The 25,590-nt window shown below is 43.0% G+C and overlaps 2 protein-coding genes across 3 annotated transcripts in view; both read right to left on the bottom strand.

Moving 5' to 3' along the window:
* The window catches only part of plxnb3 (plexin B3), a 29,702-nt gene extending 23,327 nt beyond the window's left edge, over nucleotides 1–6,375 (bottom strand). The window contains exon 1 of the mRNA XM_061075243.1: nucleotides 6,320–6,375. The gene's annotated coding sequence lies outside the window, so the exon portion shown is untranslated. The remainder of the gene's footprint in view (nucleotides 1–6,319) is intronic.
* Nucleotides 6,376–14,304: 7,929 nt separating this feature from the next.
* abcd1 (ATP-binding cassette, sub-family D (ALD), member 1) lies at nucleotides 14,305–25,268 on the bottom strand. Of its 2 annotated transcripts, XM_061075073.1 has the most exons (18): nucleotides 25,026–25,268; nucleotides 24,730–24,796; nucleotides 19,680–19,928; nucleotides 19,480–19,577; nucleotides 19,239–19,396; nucleotides 18,966–19,153; nucleotides 18,704–18,878; nucleotides 18,439–18,629; nucleotides 18,169–18,349; nucleotides 17,934–18,076; nucleotides 17,521–17,686; nucleotides 17,046–17,140; nucleotides 16,627–16,772; nucleotides 16,405–16,550; nucleotides 16,147–16,231; nucleotides 15,928–16,053; nucleotides 15,590–15,677; nucleotides 14,305–14,792 (listed from the first exon to the last, which is right to left on the bottom strand). In XM_061075073.1, the coding sequence occupies exons 3-18, from the start codon at nucleotides 19,794–19,796 to the stop codon at nucleotides 14,646–14,648; spliced, it is 2,250 nt and encodes a 749-aa protein (XP_060931056.1). In that variant the 5' UTR covers nucleotides 19,797–19,928; nucleotides 24,730–24,796; nucleotides 25,026–25,268; the 3' UTR covers nucleotides 14,305–14,645. The 2 variants fall into 2 exon arrangements, with proteins under 2 accessions (XP_060931056.1, XP_060931055.1); XM_061075072.1 differs by having other exon boundaries at nucleotides 24,730–25,268.
* Nucleotides 25,269–25,590: the final 322 nt, after the last annotated feature.

Here is a 25,590-nt window from a genome sequence, read left to right as displayed (position 1 = left end):
TTAGAACAAATGTCAGAGTCAGTGTCTCTGGACATGTTCTGGATCTTCTCCTGCAGCCTCCTGGTAAAATGTGTGTAACATGTCCTTGTGAGTCCATGTGAGGAACCAGCAGGACAATGTGTGGAAGGTTCCCAGTGAGCGAGTGGACGTGTGGACGAGGTTTCTAACACGTGACGGACGTGAAACTGGAAGAACACAAACATCTCAGGATGAAGAAGAGGAGCCGGACAAGAAGACGGAGACAACAACACTGATCTTTCCACAGCAGAGATAATACGTCATGCCCGGCCTCCTGCTGCTCTACAGGCTCCGCCCCTCGCCTGGATGTTCCCGACAACCTGCTGCTCTCTTTGATTCTAAAAACACAGTTTGATAAAAACTCAAGTGATAAGATTGACTTCAGTCCAGGTCCTGGTCTCTCCGACGTCCATGTTTAATTGCTTTGATTCCAATTAGTCCAGTTTTTCTTTTCACTGCTTCACAGACGCAATGAAGGACCAATCAGGGAGTGGACTCTGTGTCGTGGTGAACATTAAAGAGTCGGTACATCGGCCTGATCTTTATTATTTCCTGGATTTTATTGGATGGTTTTGTATTAAATGACTTGACGCGGGGGATGTTTATTGGCCCTCAGGGGCCGCCTCCTCAGGGGCCGCCTCCTCCAGAGGGCGCGACTCCACTCCTTCCAACAAATGTGTTCTTGCATCCCTCTCAGACCAGCCTATCCCAGAATGCATTGCGCTTCTATGACAATATAGGTTTCAATAAGAGCTGCAAACGACAAGACCGAAACGTCAGGAGAGTAATATTTAAATGTATCAGGATTCAACTCAGTCGAATCAACCACTTTCCAATTTGGCCATCAGGGGGCGCTGTAGGCTACATCCTCCGAAGGTCAATGAACAGAGACAACTCACGCCTGGTGTTAACCTCTTTATATGAAGTTTGTGGTATCGACCCACAAACGTCTCCAGTGACAACAAGTCCACAGATCTCACAAGTGCAATTTCCACAAATGCAATTTCAGTTCCCAAGACCAAACCTTGTGAACACGATATCTCAAGAATGCTTTGAGGGAATTTCTTAAAACTTTGATACAAACGTTCAGTTGGACTCATGGATGAACTTATTAGAATTTGGTAGTCAAATGTCAACCTAACTAAATATGTTTTGGGTCTTGTGAAGGGAATACGCTACAGGAAATCACCCGACATGTTCAGCAGACTCGTGACTGAGCTCTATAAACTTTTCGCAATTTAAGACCAAAAACCAATCAAAACCACAACAACTGAAACAAGAACAAACTTCCTGTTAAGTCGAAGTCGTCATAACACGTTCACACCTAGACCTGCTCCCAGTGAGCCGTGTTCACACCTGAGCTCCGGGCGAACACGTGCCAGTGGATCACTCATACGTGACGTGACCACGTGTTAACTCATGTGATCATGTGATGATGTTTCAACTGTGAGATCGAAATGTTTCACACCTGAGGAACCAGAGATCATTTCTGTTTCTGTTGCAGCTTCTCACAGTTTCCTGACTCATCACGTCCTCGACGCTCAGAGGATCAGTCGCTGACTTCATCACAAGAGAATCACAATCGACTCATCTTCAAAAGTCTCATGGACCAAAAACAGCTTCTGTTGCTTCGGTTTCATTTCTTATTCATCAAGTTAATAAAATACATTTTACTTCAGGTGGAAAAATAAAGTGGATTTACTTGAGCGGTGTGTAGAAGTAAAAAAAATCCTTTTTCGTTTACTTTAACACGATGACACAACACAACAATTAATCTTGACCATTATTGTTATTGTGTTAAAATCATCATAAATCAATAACAATAAACCCCTGACAGAAAAACTATCAAATTTAAAAAAAATCTAAACATGTCAAATTACATAAGATCATAAAATTACAAAAAAAAAAAATTATAAAAATCATGACAATGAAAAGTTTTAAGTGAAAGAGACAAATGATTGAAACAGTGAATGAATGTGAACATCTTATTCACTGAGAGAGAGAGAGAGAGAGAGTCAGAGTCAGAGTCAATGTCTCTGCAGCTGATCTGATTCCCGCTTCGCTAATTAAATAAAAGACAATTAAGGAGAGTCAGCTGTCAATCAAAGCTTCATCAGAGAGAGAGAGAGAGAAAGAGGAGAGAGAGAGGGAGGTGGAGAGACACTTACTTTCTCCAGGATACAGTCCGTCTTTCTTTCATTCCTCCAAAAAAACGGATGACAAAAACTGAACCGGTTGAAAGAGAGAGAGGGGCCGATCGGCTACTGACACACAGACGGAGAGAGAGAGAAAGAGAGAGAGCAGCCGGCTGGATGGCTGTAATCCCATTATTGTGAACGACACATTGTTCTGCGAGAGAGAGGGGCGAGAGACATTCACACGCAGAGAGAGAGTCTCAGTGGGAATTGAAGGGGCGTGGCCTACACACACACTGCGGTGGGCGTGGTCAGAGTCATTAATATTTAATCAGAGGTTTTAGGCGTGAAGTTAGAGAGAGAGAGAGAGAGAGAGAGAGAGAGAGAGAGAGAGGTAAAGCGATGCTGGAGGGGTTTTCACACCATGAGCGACGGTGTCTGAGCAGCAAACTGCGTTTATGACTGACAATACTCACAGAATATTATTATTATCAATAATATTATACTTTTATTACTAGTATTATTGTGATAAGTGACCCCAGTACGAAAATATTGAAATTGAATTAGATTAGATTAGATTTCTTTATTTATCCACACAACGGGGAAATTCACTTGTTACAGCAGAAAAGAGAAAAACAGAATTTAAATAACAGTGCCGAAGCACAATAAAAAAGAAAGATCAAAATATATACACTACTAAACTACACATAATGAGAGTACAGAAACAAAAACAAAAACAACCTGCAAAACAGACACTGTGCAAAAGCAGGTACTGGGGAGAAAGTGGAATGATGTAAGTGTTATTGTAATGAAAACAAAAGTATTATAAGTAATATTGCAACAGTAGTGACCATGATACAGAAAAAATAATTAAAAAGTAAGTGACCATAATATAAATAATACTACAAGATAGCATAAAGGAAAATATAAATATTGCAATGTAACCATTATAAGTGACCATGATATAAATATAGATGTAAAGTGTTGAATATTATTGTGCATAGTAGTGATCTGAGTAAAAAAATAAAAAATAAATAAGAAAAATAAAACTAAAAGATACCACTAGGTTAAGTTTATCTTTTATACCAACTATACGGTATATATCCGGCACATACCCTGTAGGCACCCAGTACATGTCCAGTACACACCCAGTACATGTCCAGTACACACCCAGTACATGTCCAGTACACACCCAGTACATGTCCAGTACACAACCAGTACATGTCCAGTACATGTCCAGTACACACCCAGTACATGTCCAGTACACACCCAGTACATGTCCAGTACACACCCAGTACATGTCCAGTACACAACCAGTACATGTCCAGTACACAACCAGTACACACCCAGTACATGTCCAGTACATGTCCAGTACACAACCAGTACACAACCAGTACATGTCCAGTACACACCCAGTACATGTCCAGTACACAACCAGTACCTGTCCAGTACACAACCCGTACATGTCCACCATATGCTAACAACTATATTCACTCTTGTTGAAACAGAGGTTTCTTCGTTCGTCTCAGTTCCTGTTTTCTCTGTGTGGCTCTGATCTGACGTGGATCAGGTCTGGTTCTGTTCTGGTTCAGATCCGACCACACAAACAGCGTTGGGTGGGCGTCATCGTCAGATCTTCAGTTTCACTTCCCGCGGGTCGTCCCACAGCTGCTCTGGTGCTTTGATTTTCTTCATCAATAATCCCACTGTGAGCCAGGTGCATGATGGGAAACAGCTGCTAGATATTCAGCGTGTTTTCACAGAGGAAGAAAAACCTGGTTCCATCTCTCTGTTCCATTTAAACATAAACACCTGTTCATCACAATAACAATGAGGATCAATACTAACTAATATTGATAAAAAATCAATACTGATCAGGTTTGATTAGAAGTAGCTGGAAATACATCAGAGTGAGACTCTGTCAGCGTTCTACGGCTCTGCTCAGGTGAGTCTGTTTGAAATCTGATGTCTGATTGGTTCACAGATGACAGGTCACAGCAGGTGAGAATCAGACAGGGTTCCGGTTGTCATGGCGACCGCTGGGAGTTTAATCTGATGTGAAGACAGCATCAGAGGAGTGTGTGTTTGTGTGTGTGTGTGTTTTATCGACATCATCTTATCTCTGACACAACACACTGCTTGTAAAGTGTGTGTGTGACAATACATTCATGCATTCATTCATATGGGGTGTGTGTGTTTGTGTGTGTGTGTGTGTGTGTGTGTGTGTGTGTGTGTGTGTAAGTGTGTGTGTGAGAGCCCAGCTGGAAGTATGTGTCCACCTCTCATCAGGAGCCTCATGTAATATTAATCACACACACACACACACACTACGGGTCACATGCACCACTGAGCACACACACATCAATCAAACACACAAAGAGAAAAGGCGCGCACACACACACACGCACACACACACAATGTGTGCGTATGGACAGCTGGTGGGGCAGCACACATAAATGTTGTGATGTGATTTTATATTCCTGCATTAAGTCCAGCCGACCAATCACAGGTCGTCGTTTCATTGTTGAACCTCAGGCCCTCGGACCTTAAACAACAAGATCAGAATCGATTAAAGACGTATAAAGACGACAGTGAAGTCAAATCATATGGATCATCTATACAGTCACTGTTTATTTGTATATAAAGTCTCTGATGTTCTTGTTGTCCTGGAGAATATAACAAAGTCTACGTGCACCTGAAGAACTAACAGAGAATTAAAAGACGTGTGTCATCCAGATAATATAATAAATACCCTGATCAGTCCGAGAGGATTATTGAACATCTCTCCTGACTTTCTGGAGACAGATGTTGAACAAAAACTCTTTAAAGGTTGAATAAAGTGACTTGATTCTATTTAAATAGAATTAAAGTGTAACTTTGATACCTTGATATTGATTGATGATATTTGATTTACAAATAAATCCTTTATATTATATGATATTAGCAGTACAGGGTGTGGCTTGTTGGTGTGTGTGGGGGTGTTTTCAGGTATTTTAGGCTTTGAAGCAGAAACAAAAGATGAAGGACGAGTGAAGAGGCTCTAAAGGGGGGAGGAGGAGTGGGGGGGGGGTTAGAGAGCGTGAAAAGCAGCTCATACAGAAACGAACCAACCAGGCGCAGTAATGAATGGGGGGGAGGGGGAGGAGGTGAAAGGTGACGCACAATAATTGGGAGGAAATGTTTAGAGAGAGAGAGTGACAGAGAGAGAGAGAGAGAGAGAGAGAGAGAGAGAGAGAGAGAGAGAGAGAGAGAGAGAGAGAGAGAGAGAGAGAGAGAGAGAGAGAGAGAAGAGACGGAGACAGAGAAAGATATCTATGATAAAATCAAATGAAAATTTTATTGTGAAAAGTCAAATTGAAATCGAGGTTTTCAGTCACATGATCACCTGATTGGACAGACGTCTGTTTATTGATGAGCCTCAGACTTTGTTAACCTCATACATTTAATCAGTAAAGTTTTGATATATTTTAAAGGAATTCAACAAGGAGGTGACGTCAGACTGGAATCAGCATTCCACCGTGTTCAGAACACTGGAACCTTAGAACCATCAGAACACTGGAACCTTAGAACCATCAGAACACTGGAACCTTAGAACCATCAGAACACTGGAACCTTAGAACCATCAGAACACTGGAACCTTAGAACCATCAGAACACTGGAACCTTAGAACCATCAGAACACTGGAACCTTAGAACCATCAGAACACTGGAACCTTCAGAACCATCAGAACATTGGAACCTTTAGAATCATCAGAACATTGGAACCTTCAGAACCTTCAGAATCATCAGAACATTGGAACCTTCAGAACCATCAGAACATTGGAACCTTAGAACCGGCTGCTTAACAATTCAACATGACTGAGAAAGTTCGTTCAGAGACTGAGAACAAAGACTTCTCTGTTACACACACACACACACACGAACACACACACACGAACACACACACACGATCTCTTAATCTGAATCTGCAGATTCCTCTGAATCAACCAATCAGATCAGTGCGTCCTCCTCCAATCACTGAGTCTCTCTACAGAAACAAACTTCCACTCTATTTCATATTGATGACATCATTGGTCACCATGTGGCGGTTGTGTGTGAGGTCACTGGTTACCGTGGCAACCATCTGGACGCCCTGACTCAGCACGCAGAGATTACAGTTTGACCGACCTGCTGAGACGAGCGGCGGCGTCTGCGATGAGGAAACTGAGGAGGAACCTTCTTCATCAGGAGGACGTTTCCTGCAGGAACACAAACACAGATGCACGTGATGCCACGTTTTCTTTAAGCGATCGTGAGCAAAGCACAAAAGCTACGAGGCCAAACGAAGACGTGTGGACGATACGGTCACTACTACTTCCTGTTAGTGAGTCAACAACAACAGACGTGTTTCTCGAGTTTATCCACAAGTTTATACACAAAGAAGTAAATAAAAAAGAATCAAACGCAGCCCCCCCACCATCTGCCTTCGAGGTGCAGGGAGGTGGAACAATGAATCACTTCCTGCTCGTCAGCTGGAGCCTGGAGTGAGTTAATGAGCAGATAATCAATCACGGCAGATATTGATCGATGATCTGGAGACTGAGCCGCTCACACTCGTTTGTCCTCGACCAATCAGAGCCTTCGTGTCTGCATACGAACACCAGTGACACCTGGTGGCTAACAGGCAGATGACGAGGAACTACAACCGAATCAGACCGAGCTTGAACGAAGAAAAGAAGAAAATATAACACACACACACGATCATACAACACACTCATGAAAACACACAAAAACAACACACCCATTCAGCAGTTTCAGTCTCTTTGTGTCAGATGGATTTTAGAGTCTGAAACCACACACACACACACACACACACACACACACACACACACACACACACACACACACACACACACACACACACACACACACACACACACACACACACACACACACACACACACACACACACACACACACACACACACACACACTCGTCCTTGAAGATAAATCAACACCCTCCTCTCTGTCTGCCTGTGTTTGTTTCTGTTCTTGTGTCTTTGTGGGGACCGGCCTGAGGATGAATCTGAGGGTTTTCTCTCTGGGTTTGGTCTCCACCACGTCCGTCCCGAGGTTTAATCTGAAAACTGAGACTGAAGCCGCCTGGAAAGAGTCTGAAAGGCTCCTTTTACTCTGATAATCAGTGGGTCCTCACATTGACAGTAACAGAGAGAGGAAGTGGTCCTGTAGAGGTCAGAGGTCAAACACAGAGCGTCTATTCATGCCTCACAGTAAGAATCAGCTCTGTGCTCGACTGTGAACTCAGCAGCAGGAAGTTCATCTCACTGAGGAAGCTGCATGATTTTATGAAAACGGTAGAAAAGATATTAACCTTTATGAAACCGAGGAGACCAATGAGACGATGGATGAAAACACCGTTCACGCCTTCGTCATTAAAAAACAAAATAAAATACAGACACTGAGTAAGACAGTTTGTGTGTGAATAGTTTTTTACAAAAGGATTTTTCCTCTTACCATCTTATCTCTTATATTGAAAAGTAAACCTGGAGGAATCGATTCTTATATATTGTGTAAATATGTTATTGTTTATAATGTAAATATGTTATCATACATCATGTAAATGTTTTATCATATACTGTGTAAATATGTGTATTAAATATAATGTAAATATTTATTATATCTTTTGTAAATGTTTTATTGTATATGATGTGAATATATATCATATCACATATGTATAATGTATATATATGTTATTAGTTTAGCTGTTGCTATTGTTTTATATCTGGATCTTTTTACTTTATTTTCTGTGCAGATTTTTTTTTATTGCAGCTTCCAAATGGAAAACCATTATTTTAATCTTCATTAAACTGACCCTGATACACACACATATATATATATATTTATATACACACAAGCAGCCACGCGCACACACACAAACAGGCACGCGCACACACACACACACACACACACAGTCAGTAGATTAGGTCGCCTGCCTTCATTCACTAATCTGCGGCGTTTATCTGATGGTTGTAACTCTGCAAACTGAGACATTATAGAACACTAATCTGGATATATACAACACACACACACACACGCACACGTGAGCGCGTGCGGCAACACATATGCACACACGCACACACACACAGGGAGAGACAGTGATTTAGTGTGTGTGTTTCTAAGTTGGGGGTGTAACAGATGCCAGTGAAGACAGCTGCACTCCAACCTAGCAATTATTCACACACACACACACGCACACACACACACTCAGACAGTCTAATCTTCAGGGTGAGGGTAGTGACACCACATTATTCCACAGTCTATAATCTAAACATTCACACTGAGACAAGGGGGGGGGGGGGTCACATCTGAAGAACCTTTAAATCAACCTTATTGAAACGACCTGGAAGCAGCAGCTTGGTGAGAGTGAGTCTGATGTGTGAGTGTGAACAAGAGAAAGTTTCCTCCTTCTCTCCCTGAGCGTCTGTTCTCTGTGACTCTGCTGAGTGGGTTCCATCTCCTGAGAGAAGAACTGACTGAGAGTCACAACCTGTCTCAACCAGCTGCAGCTGGAGGGTGAAGCTGAACTGAGATCAGTTAGAAACTCTCTGAAGTTATTAACAACCAGAGATTACCTCCAAGATTCAGCAGGAAACTTAGAAATATGAAGGATTCTAAATAGTTTGGTGGATTTGTTACTGCTGCAGCTATTCTGGTCCAGGAAGCAGAGGATCATGGGTAATATTTCAGTTAGGTTGTGTTTCAGTTCATTGACACAGAGCCCTTCAACACGTGTGGCTGCAGGGGGCGCTGTCACTCAGTGTTAATTGATTTAAAGGAATAGTGCAACTTATGTTGAGCTGACCTCAAACAAGAGGATCATCAGGCAGATCTCAGGTCAGATTCACACCTTCACACCATCGGGGGGGGGGTCGTCGAGGCTGCTCCTGTGACATCATCCTAGCTGATGATTCACAACCAGCTGCCTCCATGTTTGTTTTTATTATGAAATCACGTTTGACAAGTTCCTGCGAGTTCCCAATTATCTGGAATCACAGAAATGATTTAGTGTTTGTTCCTTCCTCTCCACTGGATCTGGTCCAGAGTCACAATCTCTCGATGAAAAAATTCAGCAGTTGTTGCATCTGTCATTAACGTCGCTCATCTCTGATACTTTATTATAATTATGTTATGATATTATACCAAAGCATCATTACAGAGTGACATCACTGTGAGAGAAGGAAGAGGTTTAACCAGAGGAAACTGAAACTGAGCGACAGTAAATACGGTTCATTATACCACTTCCTCCTTCATTAAACACACAGACACAGACACACACACACACACACACACACACACACACACACACACACACACACACACACACACACACACACACACACACACACACACACACACACACACACACACACACACACACACACACACACACACACACACACACACACACACACTTTCAGTAAATTACCATCTTGTGGTTGTTGTCTCCAACCAGCTGCAGTTTCAGTCACATCCATGTTTATCTACTCATGAGGTCACTGTGACCTTTGACCTTTGACTCCTGAAATTTAATCCATTCATTGGTGAGTCCAACTGACAACTGGTCAAAATCCTTATTCAGCAGCCAGGTCTTTCAGAACAGGATTTAAATAACTCCCACTTGAGCTCGAACTGGGTTTGCACTCAGATGAGCTCCAGCTTCGGTTTAGCTGCTCCTGAGTTAACGTGAAATAATAATATTTCTCAAACTGTTGAACAAATCTTTAATTTGTTTGTCTTTGTTCAGCGACTGTGTTTAAATAAAGCTTCTCTTTAGAAGCCCGGCTGTTCATTACCACTGATTCTCCATGAGTTTTTCAATAAAGTTCAATTCAATTCCGACTCTTTGTTCAGACAGTCATTGTCAGTGGAGTCCTGACAGCGCCCCCTGCAGTCCAACCACATCCTGGCATGGTAGATCTCAACTAACTTGTAAATTTAAGGTCAGGTTCACAAAAATCTGTCTTATTATCAGTGTTATTATTGATGATTGTTACTAAACATAAAAAACACATAGCTCACAAAACAAAAAAGGCAAGTTTTCCTCAGATTTTCTCTATGATACTGTATGGATGTGTGTGTGTGTGTGTGTGTGTGTGTGTGTGTGTGTGTGTGTGTGTGTGTGTGTGTGTGTGTGTGTGTGTGTGTGTGTGTGTGTGTGTGTGTGTGTGTGTGTGTGTGTGTGTGTGTGTGTGTGTGTGTGTGTGTGTGTCTGTGTTGACTCCAGGGAGCGATCCAGAGAAACCAGCTTCTTTATGGATTATTAAAATCACCTCCAGCTACACACAGTCTGTGTGTGTGATCTGACGCATACACACACACACACACACAGAAACACGCACACACACACACACACCATCCCCCTTCCCTGTTTAGGGGGGCTCAGCAGTTAGTGTGATCAAGGACGCTTCATTCACACTCCACAGTGTGTATGTGTGTGTGTAAGCGTGTGTGTGGGTGTGCGTGTGTAATCTGTGCAGAGGCCACGCCCTAATCTGGGATCAACGACAGACCCCCCCAACCGTCTTCTACCCCCTTCTCGTCTTTGTGAGTTTCTGTGGTTTCTTGTCTTCGACTAAACTCTATCCCACCTTCTCTGGTTCAGACCATCAGGCGGTTTAGTCTGAACCATCATCAGGTGTGAACGGTTCCTCGGACCCGGGTCCAGACCATCGCACCCAGCTGACCAGAGGAGGAGGTCCGGATCAAACTGAACCCTGGTTCGGTTCCACTGCAGAGAGGAAACTAGAGGTGTGGACAACACTTACTAAGAATGACAGCACAACTTTAATAACAGTGACAGTCGATAATACTAATATAGTTCCTAATTGTCGGACTGACTGAATCAACTGATGAAAAACCATCCATGTGCATTAATATAGAAAATTGTGTAGGTGAGACATCGAGATGCATTTGAATCGTAATCAGATGGAATCGCGAGGCCAGTGAAGATTCACACCTCCAGTGAAAACACTTTATGAATAATTAGGACTTTAGGACCAGTCAAAGGAAGTAGAGACAGCATTAAACAAGAGAAGAAGAAAAGACGAGGAAGAAGCTGCAGTCCCTGAATTACAATGTGAAATCAAAAGCAACAGATCAAATGAAACAAACACCTGAAGCTTCAGACTCTGAGGAAACGTCTCGGTAGATCCAGGACTCAGGTCATCAGGTCACATGACCTTCACACACACCAGCTGACGTCACCGGATCACACCTGAGTCTGATTCATACCTAAATATGATTATAGACTAATGAGAAACACAAACTGAGCTGAGGTCACGTGATAGTAAATCAGAGAGGAGGTCTCCCTCTGTTGCATTTGTCAGAACCGGAAATATCAGACGACACAAAGTGACTTTTTGTGGTTTTAACAAAGAGACGAATATGAACGACAACACACACACACACAGACACACACGCACCAACCCTCAGGGAGTGTGTATTTCAGTGTGTGTTTCAGTGTGTGTGTTGGAGCCCCTGGCTCAGAGTCCCTGAGGAATTTAACCAGCAACTCTTTCATCTGCAGAAACAGATGAAGCTCACACACACACACACACACACACACACACACACACACACACACACACACACACACACACACACACACACACACACACACACACACACACACACACACACACACACACACACACACACACACACACACACACACACACACACTGGAGGCGCTGTCCACCTGACATGTTTTAGTTTTAAAACTCATCACTGTTGCTATGGTTACGTCTGCCATCCACACCACTCTGGAGTTTTTATAAACGCTGCTGGTCTCGTTTTCAGTTCAGAAATTCCAGGTTGTGTTTTATTCCGGACGAACAGAGCCTGAGACTTTTGTAAACGATGATGCAGACGCCCACGTTCTCTTCCTGATTGGTTCTTATCAGTCACATGACGACCAGCAGTGAATACAAAGTTTCAGTAACACTTCATCTCGTCATCGCTCCAAGAAAATAAATCCCTGCTCGGACTCTTCACCTTCACTGATCCTCGTTCGTAGTATTTCCGGTGACTGTTTACCAAAACACCTGTTTTCAGGTGTGTGGGCGGAGCCTGGTTCTAAAGGGAACCCAGTAAACACACACACTGAACACACAGCGCGTGTGTAGATTAAAAGGTGATTAACCAGAAATACTAATCTGACTGTGAATCTGGACTCAGACTAAATCCTCAGATTAGTCAAATGGACGTTTCAGTTAAACCATCTTCATCACTTTGATGATGATGATGTCACTGCTGCTGCTTCACACAGGTCACATGACCAAAGTGTCAGATTCTCACACACACACTCACACTGTGACACGGAACAACAACCTTCATTTAATCTTCACAACACTTTCAGGCCCCGGTCTGAGTGTCTCGGTGTGAACTCGGGTGTGAACTCGGATGTGAACTCGGGTGTGAACGGAGGTCAGTGATCTACAGCCTCACTCACACTCGGGTGGTCGGTTGTGCAGTCAGACAGCTCAGTGTCTCACAGCAGGTGTGATCGGTGTGTGTGTGTGAAACCTGTTTCCAGCTGATTCTGTGAAGTCGACTTCACGACACAAAGAGACAAACTGCTCACACACTGTTTGTACGGTCACATGTCTTCCAGGGCACAGCAGGCGAGCCTGAGGCCCCGGGGCCACAACCCTCCGCTGGGCCCCTGAAGGTGTGATCAGATCAGATCAATAATCAATAATCAATATGAAATCAATCCAACGATACACAGACTCTGACTCAAAGCAGAACAAAGAGCTGAACCAGAATCAGTCTCACCACTGACTACACACAACTTCCTGAGTGTGTGTGTGTGTGAGGGGGGTGGGGGGGGCACTTATTGTCTTTATTGTTTTTGTTCAGAGTCACGTGATTCAGACTTCCCTTATGTAACGTCAGCAAAGGTGACTTCAACATTCACTCCACACAACATTGAGTGTGTGTGCGTGTGTGTGTGTGTGTGTGTGAGAGTGTGTGTTGGAATGCCAGCAATTCAGAATGCTGCTGCGGGCTGAGCCGTGCCAGGACAGGCTGGGAACAGACACACACACACACACAGACACTCACACACACACACAGTCGGTTGTTTTTTGTCGTTTTCCAGATTCACTGACACCCGCAATAATAAAAGATTTGAGAAGTAACCGGATTCAAACACAAACCAGACTCCGTTATAAAAATGTCAACTTTAAAACTCGTTGCTTTTTAGGTTATTAAAGATGTTACTTAACGTGTGTGTGAGATTAACTCTGGAAAAGGACCAGAACAACCGACACTGGGTGAAACTGCTGCAGCCGAACGACCGACCGGCTCCTCCCGGTTCTAATGAACCAGCTTCCGTCACTTCTCTCTGGTTCTAAGTCTGAATAAACCTGACAACATGTAAGAATCGTTTGATTTCAGAACGGAGTCTGGATCGAGTCTGAGAGGCGCGCAGCTTCCTGAGCTCCGGGGCTCGGGCGGGGGAAGGAACCCGTGGACCCGGGTCTCACTCACCTGAGCTCGGCCTGCTGCTCCCGCTGCTCCCGCTGCTCCGGAGCTCCACCCGCCCGGACGAAGAGGAGAAACCCGCCCGGTCCAGAGGAGAAGAAACCGAACGATCCGACCGAGATCCGCACAACAGGTCCGACAGACCCCGCCCCGCTCGGCAGCGCCGGGGGGGCTTTCTGACGCTCCCCGGGAATAGAACCGACAACCCACTGCAGCCGCTGCCTGGCTCAAAGGCTGTGACGTGTGAGCACGTATACAGGAGAAAGAACTGATTATTGATCATTGATCGGTTCCTCAACAGGATCAAGAAAAAAAATCATCAATAATCAACTGATTTGCTGAAGTTATGTGTCAAAGTAACACAGTACTCCAAATACTCAGAGTATTAGAGTATTCAGAGTGCTCCTTGTGATCGTCATTCTCAAAGCAGCAGAGTATTTTGTGTAGTCAGTATACATCCAGAGAATCGACGTACACCATGTACACATAGTATCAGAGAACTTTGTGTACTCAGAGCATCAAAGTATTCTGAGTACTCAAGAGTATTCTCCTGAGCTTTATTTTGAAAAGCATGACACAGGAACACGTTTGTTTTCATTATATTTTTTATTTTATTTCATCTTCATCACATTCAAATCTTTCTCTTGTTTATTGATTCATTGATCAAGTGCTTGATTATAATATAATATATATAAAATATTGATTCTATCAGTACAAACATATTAGAAATGACATGACCTCTGACCTCTCATCATGATCATGTGACTGAATCTGAAGATTACAGATCAAATTCACTTTAACAGTAAAGAAGACCAAACAAGACCAGACCAAACAAGACCAGACCAGACCACATCAGATCAGACCACTTGAACATCAGTTTCAGTCACATGAACAGTTGCTTGTTTCCATGGTAACAAGTAAAAACAGCACAGTTCTTAAATCACAGTTAAAACTCAGGAGAGAGACACCCCTCCTCCTCCTGCTCCTCCTCCTCCTCCCCCCCTCTCTCTCCCAGCAGGACACACAGCTCCGTCAGTCTCTGCTGCATCTTAGGAATCCCAGAGAGCTGGTTCTCCAAACGGTGCTTCTCCTCCTGCAGAGACCACAACCAGGTTAGAGACCAGAGACCAGAGGTTGGAGACCAGGGACCAGATGTTAGAGACCAGGGACCAGATGTTAGAGACCAGGGACCAGATGTGAGAGACCAGGGACCAGATGTGAGAGACCAGGGACCAGATGTTAGAGACCAGGGACCAGATGTTAGAGACCAGGGACCAGATGTTAGAGACCAGGGACCAGATGTTAGAGACCAGATGTTAGAGACCAGGGACCAAACGTTAGAGACCAGGGACCAGATGTTAGAGACCAGGGACCAGATGTTAGAGACCAGTGACCGAATGTTAGAGACCAAAGGTTAGAGACCATGGACCAGATGTTAGAGACCAGAGGTTAGAGACCAGGGACCAGATGTTAGAGACCATGGACCAGATGTTAGAGACCAGAGACAAGATGTTAGAGACCAGCGACCAGATGTTAGAGACCAGGGACCAGATGTTAGAGACCAGAGGTTAGAGAACAGAGGTTGGAGACCAGATGTTAGAGACCAGATGTTACAGACCAGATGTTAGAGACCAGATGTTGCAGATCACAGAAAAACAGTCAGGTTTTGTTTAACTTGTTTTATTTCAAATCTTTAAAAGTCACATGATTTGGTTTAGGTTAGGGTAAGGGCCTTTTGCCAATGAGTGTCCTTACTGAGATAGAAGTACAAATATGTGTGTATGTTTGTGTGTGTGTGTGTGTGTGTGTGTGTGTGTGTGTGTGTGTGTGTGTGTACGCTTGTGTGTGTGGGTGTGTGTGTGAGTGTGTGTGATGGTTTGATTTATGTACCTGCAGAGACAGACGGGTGGAGGCATCCAGAGGTTCAAACCTCCATCCTCCTTCTCCATCAAACTGGAGCAGGTGAGAGTGGTACTTCCTATTTGAAAGAAGAAGAAGAAGAAGAGGATCAGGGTGTGACTGCTGAGAGCAGCTTGGAGCTCTGCTGCCCCCTGCAGGACAGAAACAAAACTGCTGTATCTGAGCCTTTTTAATGTGGAAAACTGACCTTTGCCCTTTAACAGTGTTTTCTGTTAAAACACTGAGTTTCACAAACAGAATCAATCAATCAATCAATTAACTAATCAATCTGATGCATACTGTGTGTGTGTGTGTGTGTGTGTACTGACCACAGGGACGGTCTGTGTGTGATTGAGAGCAGAGCTATCCCAGCATCCTTTGCAGCCTGGAAGATGTGTCCCTCCACGTCGATGCTGACAGCGCTCGTACATTCGTCCAACAAAGCGTAACGAGGGCTGGTCGAGAGACATTCACACCACAGAGAGAGAGAGTCAGACAAAGAGACAGAACCAGAGAGACCAGTAATACAACAGTGAGGGAATATTTACCAGTGGTAGAACATACGGGCCATCCCCATCCTCTGTTTCTCTCCTCCAGATAAGACGTCCTTCCAGTCGCTGACCGACTCCCAACCTGAGACACACACACAGTTTCTGATTTGAACACAACAACAGGAACATGTGGGAAACATCCTGGCGATGGTGTTCTATGATTTCACACACACACACACACACACACACACACACACACACACACACACACACACACACACACACACACACACACACACACATACACACACTGACCTTCGTCTCGGTCTAGGATGTAGACCAGGTGAACAGTTTGAAGAATCTCCTCCAGGTGTGAATCAGTGATTCCTCTCTGCACCATCTCCTCCACTGAGTCTGGGTAGATCACCTGGTCCCTGAGGGTTCCCTCTGACATGTAGGGCCTGGAGAGTCCACACACACATGTCATCTGAGCGCCACCATCAGTACGAGAGCAGAAGTGCATGGTGACAGATTTACCTCTGAGGGATGTAGAACATGTGCTGAGGTTCTGGACGATACAGAACTCCTCCATAAACAGGCCACAGTCCACTGAGGATCCTGAACAGAGAACTCTTCCCACAGCCGTTCGGACCTGTGATCAATACATTCATCCCCTCATCCACCTACACACACACACACACACAAACACACACAAACACACACACACACACACACACACACACACACACGCAAACACACACACACACACACAAACCGTTTCAGTATGTTAATGAGATCAGACTCTAGCTGACCTCTTGTGTTTCTTATATGACATCACATTCCCTCTTCCCCAGGCTGAGTGTGTGTGTGTGTGTGTGTGTGTGTGTGTGTGTGTGTGTGTGTGTGTGTGTGTGTGTGTGTGTGTGTGTGTGTGTGTGTGAGAGTATTAGTGTTACCTGAATGTTGAGGCTGGTCACCACCACGTCTCCGGTCGGTGTGATGATTGGTAAGTTCTCACAGCGAATCCCCTTCTCCACACTGATCACTTGACCTGAAAACAACATGAGTCATGTGGTTAATGACTGAACTGTGATTGGTTAATGACTGAACTGTGATTGGTTACTGTCCTGATTGTTAGTTTCTATGATCTTCAACTCAACGCTGCCCTCCAGTGGTCGATATCGTGTTTACATCCATCGTTATATGAGACACTTTTAAACCCACCACTGTTTTTAATGTCTCCTGATGACATCACTGATGACATCACAAGTTCATTGTACCGGCACGTATAAATGAAGCTGAGGCTAAAGCTCCTGTCCTCTGACCTTTGACCTCAAACATGATGAAGGTCTGTCATGAGGACAAGGAGCTGCAGGTGCCTCCTCTTCATCGGCTGATCTGATCTCAGCGTCACGTTACATGTAGACCAACCTCTGTTCTGCAGTCGTCTGACTCTGTGACCGTGTTGGATCACAGCTCCGCCTCCTGGTGAGACCTCCTCTCGGTCCCCATTGCGACGGTAGATGCCCTGATTCACGTCTTCAAACACGTCCAACATCTCAGAGACTCGAGATGTGTAACCTGCCAGCTCGGTCACCTGAAGACACACAGACACACTGACCTCACACGTGACCTCTGACATCACTGTCGCTGCCACCTCAACATCTCTATCCAACATAACACCAACGGAGGGCAGCAGAGAGGGGAGAGGAGAGGAGAAGAGGAAGAGGAGGAAGAGGAGGAAGAGGAGGAAGAGGAGGAAGAGGAGGAAGAGGAGGAAGAGGAGGAAGAGGAGGAAGAGGAGGAAGAGGAGGAAGAGGAGGAAGAGGAGTAGGATGGGTCACCTCCTTGTATGAGCTCATGATTCTCTCCACAGCATCGGCAGCAGCGTTCAGGAGGTTCCTCGCCGTGGTGAACGCCTGCGTCCTCTCACTCACCAGCTCCTCCTCCTTCATCACCATGGCAGCCTGCTTCACCTCCTCAGAGTCTGACCATCAGGGGTCAAAGATCACACAGGTTATCATTACCTTTAGGTTTATATTTTGATTAACCTTAATAATACACACAGATAATTTTTACCATATTTGGAGTATCCTGTGGCGGTGATGATGGGCACAGCAACCATCACCAGGCCGGACGCGCTCCAGACGTACTTCATGAGGAACTGTTCCAACATGACGTACCAGAGACGCTTCAACAGGATCTGATGGATCTGAGACGACAGAGACGAGTAGCTCCTCTGCAGCTGGGCCATCTCCACCTACGAATCAAACACACCCACACTCAACATTAACGCACAGACGGAGGTAGTGTCTGCAGTTGTCCAACAGGGGGCGGGGCAATGTTTACCTTGTGTCCTCCATAGAATGCGATCTCCTCAGAGTTGGCGATGATGCGTGAGTGCATGTACCTCAGGTCTCCTTTCCTCTTCGCCTCTTCAGCAACCAGCTTCCCAAATCGTGGCGAACATGCACGCAGGACGTTGGCGGTGAACGCCACCACCAGGCCAGCGATGACGGAGGGCCAGGTGGTGTTTGCTCCTGCAGGAGGAAAGTCACAGTGACCTCTAGTGTTTCAGCAGTGACACTGACTCAGTGTGATGAGGTAAACGAACCTTTGGATTGGGCGGTACGCAGCAGCGTGTAGCAGGTGACGACCACGTCCAGGATGGGTTTGGTCAGGTTGGAGTAGAGGTGAGCGACTGACGCTGAGAACATGACGATGTCTTCAGTGAGAGACTGGTCAGGGTTGGACAGACGACCGTCCATGTTGCTGACGCGGTAATATGTCTGCAGAGACACGGGGACACCACAGTGCTGTGAGGCGTTCAGGAACACAAACATTATCTCTGCTGTGTGTGTGCGTGTGTGCGTTACCTGGTTGGTAAAGTACAGCTGGTAGGCGTGGTTGACCAATCGGCTCCTGAACCTAAGAGCCAGCTGACCCTCCAGGAATCTAATGGTGCTGTTGATGAAAGTGGCAGGAACAGCGACGAGGAGCCACTTGGAGATCTGCAGCATGAACCCCTGAGGGTCCTTCTGCACGATACACCTGACGATCACACCTGCACACCATTAGAAACATTGATTATTAACATGTGATACACCTGAAGATCACACTGGGACGGACGGGGACAGGCGGGGACAGACCGTCCAGAGCAGCAACGTAGATGGACAGGAAGGTCCTGGACATCAGAGTGACAGAGTGCAGAACCAACAGGCCGACCTCGGGACATAGTAACCGAGGAAACAAAAGTTTCAACAGACGAGACAGTCTGAGGAGAAAGTCCCTGTTGACTGAAGGAGACCTGAAGACACAGAGAGACATCTGTCGTCATAGGAACAGTTCCATAATACGCACTTACACATAACAAAACACACAAATACACACCTGGTGACATTCTTTTTTTCTTTGCTGTTCTCCTCAGAGGAAGTGACCACGCCTACAGCCAGGTTAGCTCCACCCGGCTGTTTACCTGCTGCACTTCTCTAAAAACAAAACAAACAGTTATCTATACACAAAGTGTACATGAGTGTGTGCCTTTGTATGAGTTTGTGTGTGTATGTGTGTGTGTGTGTGTATTGTCTCACCTGTATCCTCCTCCAGACGTATGGGGACAGTTTTTTGACGGCATACGCGGCGAGTAGCACAGCCGTCAGCTTCTTGAGTCTGGAGCTCCGCCTTAACATGTGACCGTCCAGCTGCATCCTGTCAGAGACGCAACAGCCGACCAATCAGAGGACAGAAGCAGGAACAGCAGCGGGTCACAGGAGTCCAGGGAGGACAGCAGGGTCGTCGTCACGGAAACAACATGCTGACCTCTGAGTGTGAGGCTCCACCTGCACAGGTGGGACAGAGAACCGTCATCACATTGTATATATATACAGAACATCAGTGACTGTATATAAAGATGATCAGTGACTGTATACGAAAAAATTCAGTGACTGTATACGAAAAAATTCAGTGACTGTATATAAAGAAGATCAGTGACTGTATATAAAGACGATCAGTGACTGTATATAAAGACGATCAGTGACTGTATACAAAAAAGATCAGTAACTGTATATAAAGACGATCAGTGACTGTATATAAAGACGATCAGTGACTGTATATAAAGAAGATCAGCGACTGTATATAAAAAAGATCAGTAACTGTATATAAAGATGATCAGTGACTGTATATAAAAAAGATCAGAAACTGTATATAAAGATGGTCAGTGACTGTATGACGATCAGTGACTGTATATAAAGACGATCAGTGACTGTATATAAAGACGATCAGTGACTGTATATAAAGATGATCAGTGACTGTATATAAAGACGATCAGTGACTGTATATAAAGACGATCAGTGACTGTATATAAAGACGATCAGTGACTGTATATAAAGACGATCAGTGACTGTATATAAAGACGATCAGTGACTGTATATAAAGACGATCAGTGACTGTATATAAAGAAGATCAGTGACTGTATATAAAGACGATCAGTGACTGTATATAAAGACGATCAGTGACTGTATATAAAGACGATCAGTGACTGTATATAAAGAAGATCAGCGACTGTATATAAAAAAGATCAGTAACTGTATATAAAGATGATCAGTGACTGTATATAAAAAAGATCAGAAACTGTATATAAAGATGATCAGTGACTGTATGTAAAAAAGATTAGTGACTGTATATAAAGATGATCAGTGACTGTATGACGATCAGTGACTGTATATAAAGACGATCAGTGACTGTATATAAAGACGATCAGTGACTGTATATAAAGATGATCAGTGACTGTATGTAAAAAAGATTAGTGACTGTATATAAAGACGATCAGTGACTGTATATAAAGACGATCAGTGACTGTATATAAAGATGATCAGTGACTGTATATAAAGACGATCAGTGACTGTATACGAAAAAATTCAGTGACTGTATATAAAGATGATCAGTGACTGTATATAAAGACGATCAGTGACTGTATATAAAGACGATCAGTGACTGTATATAAAGACGATCAGTGACTGTATATAAAGACGATCAGTGACTGTATATAAAGACGATCAGTGACTGTATATAAAGATGATCAGTGACTGTATACGAAAAAATTCAGTGACTGTATATAAAGAAGATCAGTGACTGTATATAAAGACGATCAGTGACTGTATATAAAGACGATCAGTGACTGTATATAAAGACGATCAGTGACTGTATATAAAGACGATCAGCGACTGTATATAAAGACGATCAGTGACTGTATATAAAGATGATCAGTGACTGTATATAAAGATGATCAGTGACTGTATATAAAGACGATCAGTGACTGTATACGAAAAAATTCAGTGACTGTATATAAAGAAGATCAGTGACTGTATATAAAGACGATCAGTGACTGTATATAAAGACGATCAGTGACTGTATATAAAGATGATCAGTGACTGTATATAAAGACGATCAGTGACTGTATATAAAGACGATCAGTGACTGTATATAAAGACGATCAGTGACTGTATATAAAGACGATCAGTGACTGTATATAAAGATGATCAGTGACTGTATATAAAGACGATCAGTGACTGTATACGAAAAAATTCAGTGACTGTATATAAAGAAGATCAGTGACTGTATATAAAGACGATCAGTGACTGTATATAAAGACGATCAGTGACTGTATACAAAAAAGATCAGTAACTGTATATAAAGACGATCAGTGCCTGTATATAAAGAAGATCAGCGACTGTATATAAAAAAGATCAGTAACTGTATATAAAGATGATCAGTGACTGTATATAAAAAAGATCAGAAACTGTATATAAAGATGATCAGTGACTGTATGTAAAAAAGATTAGTGACTGTATATAAAGACGATCAGTGACTGTATGACGATCAGTGACTGTATATAAAGACGATCAGTGACTGTATATAAAGATGATCAGTGACTGTATATAAAGATGATCAGTGACTGTATATAAAGACGATCAGTGACTGTATATAAAGATGATCAGTGACTGTATATAAAGACGATCAGTGACTGTATACGAAAAAATTCAGTGACTGTATATAAAGAAGATCAGTGACTGTATATAAAGACGATCAGTGACTGTATATAAAGACGATCAGTGACTGTATACAAAAAAGATCAGTAACTGTATATAAAGACGATCAGTGACTGTATATAAAGAAGATCAGCGACTGTATATAAAAAAGATCAGTAACTGTATATAAAGATGATCAGTGACTGTATATAAAAAAGATCAGAAACTGTATATAAAGATGGTCAGTGACTGTATGTAAAAAAGATTAGTGACTGTATATAAAGACGATCAGTGACTGTATGACGATCAGTGACTGTATATAAAGACGATCAGTGACTGTATATAAAGATGATCAGTGACTGTATATAAAGATGATCAGTGACTGTATATAAAGACGATCAGTGACTGTATATAAAGACGATCAGTGACTGTATGACGATCAGTGACTGTATATAAAGACGATCAGTGACTGTATATAAAGACGATCAGTGACTGTATATAAAGATGATCAGTGACTGTATATAAAGACGATCAGTGACTGTATATAAAGACGATCAGTGACTGTATGACGATCAGTGACTGTATATAAAGACGATCAGTGACTGTATATAAAGACGATCAGTGACTGTATATAAAGACGATCAGTGACTGTATATAAAGATGATCAGTGACTGTATATAAAGACGATCAGTGACTGTATACGAAAAAATTCAGTGACTGTATATAAAGATGATCAGTGACTGTATATAAAGACGATCAGTGACTGTATATAAAGACGATCAGTGACTGTATATAAAGACGATCAGTGACTGTATATAAAGACGATCAGTGACTGTATATAAAGACGATCAGTGACTGTATATAAAGATGATCAGTGACTGTATACGAAAAAATTCAGTGACTGTATATAAAGAAGATCAGTGACTGTATATAAAGACGATCAGTGACTGTATATAAAGACGATCAGTGACTGTATATAAAAAAGATCAGTAACTGTATATAAAGATGATCAGTGACTGTATATAAAAAAGATCAGAAACTGTATATAAAGATGATCAGTGACTGTATGTAAAAAAGATTAGTGACTGTATATAAAGACGATCAGTGACTGTATGACGATCAGTGACTGTATATAAAGACGATCAGTGACTGTATATAAAGATGATCAGTGACTGTATATAAAGATGATCAGTGACTGTATATAAAGACGATCAGTGACTGTATATAAAGACGATCAGTGACTGTATGACGATCAGTGACTGTATATAAAGACGATCAGTGACTGTATATAAAGACGATCAGTGACTGTATATAAAGATGATCAGTGACTGTATATAAAGACGATCAGTGACTGTATATAAAGAAGATCAGTGACTGTATATAAAGACGATCAGTGACTGTATATAAAGACGATCAGTGACTGTATATAAAGACGATCAGTGACTGTATATAAAGACGATCAGTGACTGTATGACGATGAGTGACTGTATACGAAAAAGATCAGTGACTGTATATAAAGAAGATCAGTGACTTTATATAAAGAAGATCAGTGACTGTATATAAAGAAGATCAGTGACTGTATATAAAGAAGATCAGTGACTGTATATAAAGAAGATCAGTGACTGTATATAAAGACGATCAGTGACTGTATATAAAGATGATCAGTGACTGTATATAAAGAATTTCAGTGACCGTATATAAAGAGCATCACCAACTCTCATCATCTCGTCATTTGCTGATTGATTAATTGATCAGTGTGTATATATATATTATGAAAAATAATCAGTTCATGGATGATAAAAAGTTGTTGATCGACTCATTGATTAATCTTCTGCAGACGAACTATTATCATTAAGTAATGTAGTGGAAAAAAGTCGGTTTGAAACGTATTTCACAGTTGAGGAGTAACTTTTTGCAGACCTGTCTAAGACTTTTATGATCTGAAACTTAGATGACCTTTTAATATACCTTTATGACCTTTCTATTACTTATTGACTGTCCAAGAACCTAATGGAAATGTATGGAAATCATTTGACTGTGTCTTATTTCCTGTATCAAACTGCGCCTACAGAACCAGTCTGAACTGGCTCAGACAAACAGCCTTATTCTCTTATTTAAGACCCTTGTGACTCTGTGTTGATCCTTTCTGCAGAAAGCCTCTATTAAATACACAAAGACAGATTTGGTGTTCCAGCCTCTGGTATTTTCAGATTTCCATCTCAGTAACTTTTAGCCACTGATCTGTAGGATCAGCTACTTTTGTGTTTATAATTTTCACTTTCTCTCATTTACCTGATCAACAAGAGCTGAACCCATCCTCCATGTATTGACCTGTGTATTGGCAGGAAATCAATGATCTCTCACTGTTTACTGACAAACTATCAAAACAAGTAACAATAATAATCCTAACTTGTGAACTTGTTCTAATACTGTAACATTAACTGATCCATACAAATATAACTTTATCATGTGTTCTTGTACTGTACTATTCCTGTGTATTAGTATGGTATTATTGTGTAATACTGAAGTACTACTGTAGTGTTACTATGTGTTACTGTAGTACTACTCTAGTATGAATGTTCATTACCATAATATGCAGTATTGGTACTTTTACCTCAGTAAACTAGTTGACGTTGTAACGGTAAAGTCTCCTTCGTGCTGCAGATTAGATCCCGGTGAACCTGTTGAGTGAAGCTCCGGTTAGTTAGGTCCGGGTTAGTTTAGTCCGGGTTAGCTTAGTCCGGGTTTGTTAGCGTTAGCCTGGAACAGTTCGGAGTGTAGCAGCTTGTCACAGATCGAACATGTTGAATATCCGTTGTTGTACTTTGATCCAACGAGCCGGAGCTAACAGAGCTAACAGGGCTAACACATCAAACGGAGCTAAGGGGGCTAACGGAGCTAGCCGCTTACAGCTGGAACTTTGTGGTTCCTCTGACGTTAGCATGAGAACATGCAGAGTTCTCCGGTTGGGTTCGGTTCCTCTGCTCCGGGTCTGAAGTCTGTCCTGCACCAGCCGGTCTCTAATGTCTCCGTCCTCCACCAGCCGGTCTCTGATGTCTCTGTCCTGCACACACCGGTCTCTTCTACCACTTCAACCTGTGGACTGAAGTTTAACTGAGACAAAGGTCACCGTGTTTACTTCAGCGGGTCTGTCCCATTCCTCCTCTCCTGCCCCCTACGTCCTACACTGAGACCTTCACTGAGACCTTCACTACTCCCTCAACACGTCACCAGACCGCTGGGGACCACTGGTTAACAGCTAGTTACTGTATCATAACGGTGTATTATTGTAATTTTACTGTAATGTAGCTCGTTATAAACTGTTAGTAACCAGGTGTTAACTGTTGGTAACCAGATGTTGACCGTTGGTAACCAGATGTTAGCTGCAGCGCCCCCTGTGGGTTCAGTCTGTGATGACACCTGCCTCCTGATTTATACCTTTATATACAGTCTATGATTTATACCCAACACTCCA

Source organism: Limanda limanda, chromosome 7 (assembly GCF_963576545.1).
Source record: "Limanda limanda chromosome 7, fLimLim1.1, whole genome shotgun sequence".
Lineage (NCBI taxonomy): Eukaryota > Metazoa > Chordata > Actinopteri > Pleuronectiformes > Pleuronectidae > Limanda > Limanda limanda.
The sequence above is the reverse complement of the archived record's forward strand: the minus strand, read 5'-3'. Positions and strand labels throughout refer to the sequence as shown.

Coding starts and splice junctions, on each gene's coding strand:
- abcd1 (XM_061075072.1), bottom strand. CDS start 19,796: ATGCAGCTGGACGGTCACATGTTAAGGCGGAGCTCCAGACTCAAGAAG. Junction 17,141..17,520: donor CAGACGACTGCAGAACAGAG/GTTGGTCTACAT, acceptor TGTTGTTTTCAG/GTCAAGTGATCAGTGTGGAG. Junction 16,551..16,626: donor ATGTTCTACATCCCTCAGAG/GTAAATCTGTCA, acceptor TGGACTCTCCAG/GCCCTACATGTCAGAGGGAA.